Genomic DNA, 6,629 nt, shown 5'->3' with positions numbered 1-6,629 from the left:
TATCTATTTGAACACTCATAAAGGATGCCTGATTAGCCTGATTCCAAGACATTGTGTAAACGAATATATATTGTTCAATATCTCCAGAAAATGTGACCTATTTAAACATCGGACTGGGTGTCAGAAAGTGCTGATGCAGCTATTCCCATCACACTGGTTCATGGGGGAAAAAAAGCGTTATTTTGTCTTTGCCATGCAGGGGTAGGGGGGAGTGTGTGTTGCAATGGGATTTTTTGGTTTTGTTGATTGATGAATATTTTTTTTGATTTTGTATGTTCAGAATCAGAAATCCTTTATTTGTCCCGCAACGGGGTGATTTACATGATTACAACAGCAGATAGTAAGGACAAATATTTAAAAAAAATGGCTAAGTATGCACATGAACACAATAAGTAAAAAACTAAAACAATACAGCAGATATACACCATGGTAAAAAAAAAAGGTAGCAGTATATTTGTTTTTCAGAAAAGTGACCATATTGAATCAAATAACTAGCTGGTACTGGATACCAATTGTAAAAAAAAGTTGTATACAGACATATTATTGCTCATCAGGGGTAATCAAGTATTTGTGTGCAAATTAGCAGGGTTTAAATAAAAAAAATACAAAATAAGACATATGTTTGCCCCCTAAAGAATCATTGCTGATGTCTTTAATGTCCCCTACATTTCAGGCTTATTAAACCAACTGTGAGCGTCACTCCCAGTTTACCCAGCAGCATTCTCTTGTATCAGTCTTTTTGTATATTTTTGCATACCAGACACACATTATGATTGTACACAGTGAATCTGCAGTAGCCACGGGGCTATGAATAATTCATTTCAGGAAAAGGATCTATTTGCCCCCGCGCATCTCCGGCGCGCGTGTGCACCTGGTGCCGTTTGGTCACGGCAGAAGCGTCTCCAATTATCCAGGAGGAGAAACATCCCTGGATTTCTCTGCACCCTTTGCCTCAGAACTAAATTGATTTCGAGGGATCCGTGGTCGATGCTGAAGAAACTCGCATGTGAATAACTTACAGTAAGCGGGATGATTGATTCGTTTGCGCAAAGACATCTGGAAATCTCCAATATGTAGAAAACAAAAGTGTGAGTTTGGGTGTTTTGTGACCAGGACAAGTTGTTCCCACGTCTATGGGTGTGAGTACTGTTTCTTCACGTTATGCGTAAAAGCGATTATTCATTTGCTCAGTCTCATTCTCCATCTGAGCCACACTCTGCTTCACTTTAAGCTCTACACCTGCACCTGCCGGATGTTAATTGAAAATAATCGACAAGTTTGAGGAGAGAGAGAGAGAAAGAGAGAGATGGAGGCACGCTTCAGCACGCTGGACAGCACTCGTGGAAGTTGGAGAGGACAGGGACGCGCGCACACAGGAGGATTTAATTGAAAATAATCTTTGGAGGAGCTCCTGCAGGGATCATGGTTGATTTTAATTCCTTATTATCACCAACAACAGGTAACCCGAGAGGGGACTTTCCGGAGTGAGACATGGACTTTGCTGACGTTATCTTCGCTCTGTTCATCATCGTGGTCGCGGTGGTCTCGCTGTTGTCCAACTTGTTGGTGCTGCTATGCTTCGTCCACAGCACCGAGATCCGCCGACAGGTGCCCGGGGTCTTCACCATGAACCTGTCCTTCTGCAACATCCTCATCACTGTGCTCAACATGCCGGCCACCCTGGTGGGGGTCATCCGGGACCAGCAGCCTTTCGGGGATTGCATTTGCCACACGGTGAGCTTCCTGGAGACTTTCCTCACCGCCAACACCATGTTGAGCATGGCGGCGCTCAGCATAGACCGGTGGATCGCGGTGGTGTTCCCGCTCAGCTACTCCGCCAAGATGCGCTACAAGGACGCGCTGATCATGGTGTGCTACTCCTGGCTGCACTCCTTCACCTTCTCCCTCACGGCCCTGCTCTTCTCCTGGGTGGACTACAGCTCAGTGTACGCGTCCTGTACCTTACAGCCCACAGTGGAAGGGGGAGACAGGATTAAGTTTACTATCTTCACAGTGGTTTTTCACGCCACCAGCTTCATGCTCTCCCTGCTCATATTGTGTTTCACATACTTGAAGGTGCTGAAAGTGGCGAGGTTTCACTGCAAAAGAATTGACATTATCACCATGCAGACTCTGTTCCTCCTGGTCGACATTCACCCAAGGTAAGTGATTTATTTATACACAGGGATGTTTTTTTCTCCCTCCTTTAAATGTTTAATTCATAGTCGTAAAAGTGTTTTTCTGATTTCAGCGTGAAACAAAGATGTTTAGCAGAGCAAAAGAGGAGAAAGCAGAGAGCCACCAAGAAGATCAGCATCTTCATCGGCTCGTTCATCATCTGCTTTGCCCCCTATGTTATCACAAGGTAAGTTGAATTTTCAGTAACAAAAACATCACATAATAGACTTAAGTGCAACTATTAAAAGACAAATTATACTACATCCAGAGTTCTCGTCATCTAGAATATACAGAATTGTCACCTTGTTTGTTCAGATTAGACCCAATCCCACTCTTAAAGTACAAAAAAACAGTTGATCTGAACCATAAAAGGGCTCATAAGTCACCTTTGAGAGGTGCCTTGCCATGCTGCTTCCACTGAAACACACAGTTTAGGGCAATACATACAGAGAACAAGTTGTGTGTTCCAGAAAAAATAGGAAAAGCTTGAGGAGCAGATTGTCAGCGAGATGTGGTGCGATGATCCATCACTTTGACATATGTGGCGCATGCACATATGAGTGGGAAGAGGGAGGACACATTAACAGGGATAAAGTGTCTGAGAAATTGGAGTAACCCCCTGACACTACCCACTGGAAGTAGCCTGCTGTTAAAAACAAAACTTCTAATCATTGCTACTCATGTATCTGTTCTGCCTTTAAATTAACATTATACTGAAGAGACAAGGGGAATTTGCTTCACCTTCTGTTGTAATCTTAAATTGACATGACATTTTTATTTATTGACATTAAAATGTGCAGACATGTGTGTAAATGATTGGTATGTAAACCCTATGGTTCAAATATGTAAAAGCCAAAGCCTCCAGTATTTATGTATTTAGTATAAAACTGTTGAATTGGTACTGACAAATACCACCAGCAATGCCTTTATGAAAAAAATCAAACAAAGATAGTAAATACAATAAACCTTGTCATGTATATTGTTTCTTTTTTGTAATGCTCTATAGATTTAAAATGCCATTTCATAAAAGAAAGAAGCTCCCCTACACACTTATTTTTAAAATGAATCATAGTGCTTTGCATTTCATATTAGCAGGTCTAAGCTGTCCTCTGCTGCACAATACACCTCCTCACTTGTTCTGTGCTGTGATTAGATTTCACGGTGAAGTGGAACATTTGCATCACAATGAAAAAACGAAGGATTGCCATTAGAGACCAAAGCTCAAGAACTGTTTCTCTATGCCAAACTAAATGTATAAGGGAGAATTACAATCGTGTCATATTTCCCTTTATTTCTCTGCTCCATTAGTTCTTCTAATGGCAGTTTGAATCTTCTGTACAATGTCTGTAATCATAAAATGCAAGGTGCTTAAAATGCAACTATTTAAAGAACTTTAAATAGTTTAAAATCCATTTAAAACTTCAGTGTACAGTAGCAACACTATGCTATATTTGCAATATTCACTTAAATGCATAACATTTCCCAAATAAATTGTAAACATAGAATAGTGATTCCTGCTCACTAAATAATTTCTGAACCAGACAGTGACTGTAGATGCCACAGATGACCATTTTGTGCAGGTCAAAGAATGGATTAAATCGTTTTTAAGAGCTTCTAATGCAATTTAAGCGCATTGAGTTTACCATGTTGACCCTTTCAAACAGTCCCCAATGTGTAAAAGGCTTTATAGGTACTTTGAACATTTGAGAAACTAAAGAAAAAAACACATCTGACTAAAATGTACTTTGATTATTCATGTTTCTGCTGCCTCCCCTTCAGGTTGGTCGAGCTTCTCCCCTTCGTGGACATCAACCGCCGCTGGGGAATCATCAGTAAGTGCCTGACATACAGCAAGGCTGCGTCGGACCCCTTTGCCTACTCCCTCCTTCGTCAGCAGTACAAGAAAGTCCTGGTTACTGTCGTCAACAGGCTGCTCCGTCGTGACCTGTACCCTTCGTCTGGCCACAACAGCTCTTTAGACACGGAGAACGACTACTGTCTCCAGAGGATCAGCTAATGGCAAATGCGCGGCGGAAATGGCAGATACACATGACGGGCCTAAAATATACGTTGCCTCATGGAAGAAGGTGGGCGGAGGAGAAGAATGAGAAGAGACACAGGATATTGTAAAGGAGGGGAAATCGAGCTGATGGAGGGGACATCATGTGGGTTGGGGTGAAGAGAGAGCATACGTAAGGAAGGCAGTGGGTGGAGAAGAATGACAAGACACTGAGAGGGAGGGTGAAGGGGCGAAAGAGGAGATGGATAGGGAGCGACGAGAACAATGTGGAAACTTTGTCCTTAGACAGAATTGGCAAACAAGACATCTGTGATTCATCGGCGTAAACACACAAAACCACATAGATCACACAAATCAATTTCTTCAGAGGAGTCGTGGGTTCAGATGAATCTCAAACTGAAGGACAAAGCAGCCGACACGGTCCCTTCTTCTCTTTGAGCAACATGTATAAAGTGGCCTTTTGTACTGAACCTAACACTTTGTAATGATTTTGGCAAAATCCACATGTAGAGACCTTTCTTCTGTCACCAAACGCAGGGACAGAGCTGGGAGCGGATAGTCGATAGAAGCTGGAGCGAAAAGAAGGAAATACTTTTTTGCTACAGCTTCTGGATAATTTACTCAACTGCTGCACATTATTGCCATGTTCTGTATTGACCATGTTAGACTACTTCGCAGTGTCATGTCAGTCACTGAATATTGATGCACTTTGTCTAATTCTCTCAGAGCTACTATAGTTACAGGAGCCAAAGGCAAATAACATTTACAACATGATTTTAAATGGTAAGATTGGTGATATTTTATATATTTTTCTTGTTGTTAACGAGGTCCGTGAAAAGAGCAAAATTAACAATGTATCACTCCATTACTCAGTATTTTTCGGACCCTTTTTTTCCTGTAGTATTTTTGCCTTTATTCGAGTAGGTATGAAATGCAAAACAGGACTGGTCACAGATATAAATTGTAACTTTAAAAATGGTTATACATTTGTTCCTGAAACCTGGACGCTGTCGTTTTTTTTAAGCAAATCATACTAAAACCTTTTTTGGGGACTATTTTCTGACACAGATCAATACACACCTGTGTGGGTATATTTTTTTGGAAAAAGAAAATTAACTACAGTTTCTTGGTTCATGGTATTGAAGAAGTCAATCAGATCAAAAGCGTAAGAGTTTTTAGATAATTGACAAACAAAGAACATTCCGTGTAAAAATGTAATTGCCGTTTTACCAAAATCCAAGTTCCTACGGCACTAAGTCTGAGAACATCTAGTGTTGACGTGTTTTAGTTAATTAAATCCAACTCCCTTGTGAATTAAAGTCACAAGTCCCGGAGGCAAGGATAATGTACGTTTATTTGAAGTTGGAGATCACTGGCTACATCAATTAATTATCTATTTAAGTCTTTTCATGAGATTTCCTGATCATGAAAAAAACATAAAATATCACAGACTTATCCTTTTAAATGTATCCTTTGTGCGTTTGAAACTGAATGTACTAGTGGCGACCCACTTTTGACTGAAATGAATTTGTACAACTGTTCTTTGTTTTGCCAGTTTAAAAATGTTTCTATGGATATTTACATGATGTTATTATATATTTTGCACTGTACAGGAACAACATTTTCTCTAGATAAAAGGGTGATGTAGCATAGGGATGCTAGAAGTGTTTAAAAAACACTTGTTATATGTTTGTGCCAGAATTGAACATGTGACTTTTTCAGAGGTTCTATTCTCCACCAGAAAATCTGGTTTGTTATTAAAATTCTTTGGATGTACTTTCTGCACATGTATTGTTCCTCCTGTAAGCCACTTGCTGCTATTTGGCAGTGTGATTAGCTATTAGTGGAATATGTGCAATAAAAGCTGTCAATTATAAAAGTATTACAATTATGAATGTTTTCACAGTAATGTCTTTGAATCAAGATAATGCCCTTTGATTGAATTTGTAAGTTTCCAAATTCAATTCAAGCAGTGCAGTTAAAATGATCTGACACTAAATGACAGATACTAAATGTTTTATTTGAATCATAACTGAGGATAATGGGGAACTATATTTAATATTTGAAACAGATGGATACTTGAATAGAAACATAATTTGTTATTCTCAAATCAAACTCTGTTGGTTTGTTGTCACCACTCTGTTTCTGAATCACCTTATTTTGTTTTCATCTGCCTCGTGGCACTTATGATATCAAAGATGATATATGGTGTACATGTCTCGGTTGCAGCAGCATTATTGCCAAGTGTAATTAAAGAGATGGGTCAAAGATAACATTTGCCAATTAGCGATTCTAATTTAATCAGACTGAGACTCAATTTGATGCAACAGACCGACAGTAAAAAAAGACCGACAGTAATTAATTGCAACCTGAAGTGAGGGAATTTGCATTATTTGGTTGCTAACTAAACCAGTAACACCTCTGCATTTCG

The 6,629-nt window shown here is 39.8% G+C and overlaps 1 protein-coding gene across 2 annotated transcripts; it reads left to right on the top strand.

The window, feature by feature from the left end:
• Window positions 1–1,038: 1,038 nt before the first annotated feature.
• Window positions 1,039–5,093, top strand: LOC104952649 (G-protein coupled receptor 26-like). Of its 2 annotated transcripts, XM_010779503.1 has the most exons (4): window positions 1,039–1,139; window positions 1,232–2,162; window positions 2,252–2,365; window positions 3,958–5,093. In XM_010779503.1, exons 2-4 carry the CDS (start codon window positions 1,492–1,494, stop codon window positions 4,193–4,195), a joined length of 1,023 nt encoding a protein of 340 aa, XP_010777805.1. In that variant the 5' UTR covers window positions 1,039–1,139; window positions 1,232–1,491; the 3' UTR covers window positions 4,196–5,093. The 2 variants fall into 2 exon arrangements, with proteins under 2 accessions (XP_010777805.1, XP_010777804.1); XM_010779502.1 differs by having other exon boundaries at window positions 1,039–2,162.
• The last annotated feature ends 1,536 nt before the right edge of the window (window positions 5,094–6,629 follow it).

Source organism: Notothenia coriiceps, unplaced genomic scaffold, assembly GCF_000735185.1.
Source record: "Notothenia coriiceps isolate Sejong01 unplaced genomic scaffold, NC01 NC01_scaffold00020311, whole genome shotgun sequence".
NCBI lineage: Eukaryota > Metazoa > Chordata > Actinopteri > Perciformes > Nototheniidae > Notothenia > Notothenia coriiceps.
Note: the sequence above shows the minus strand (reverse complement) of the source record. Positions and strands in the feature narration are given on the sequence as shown.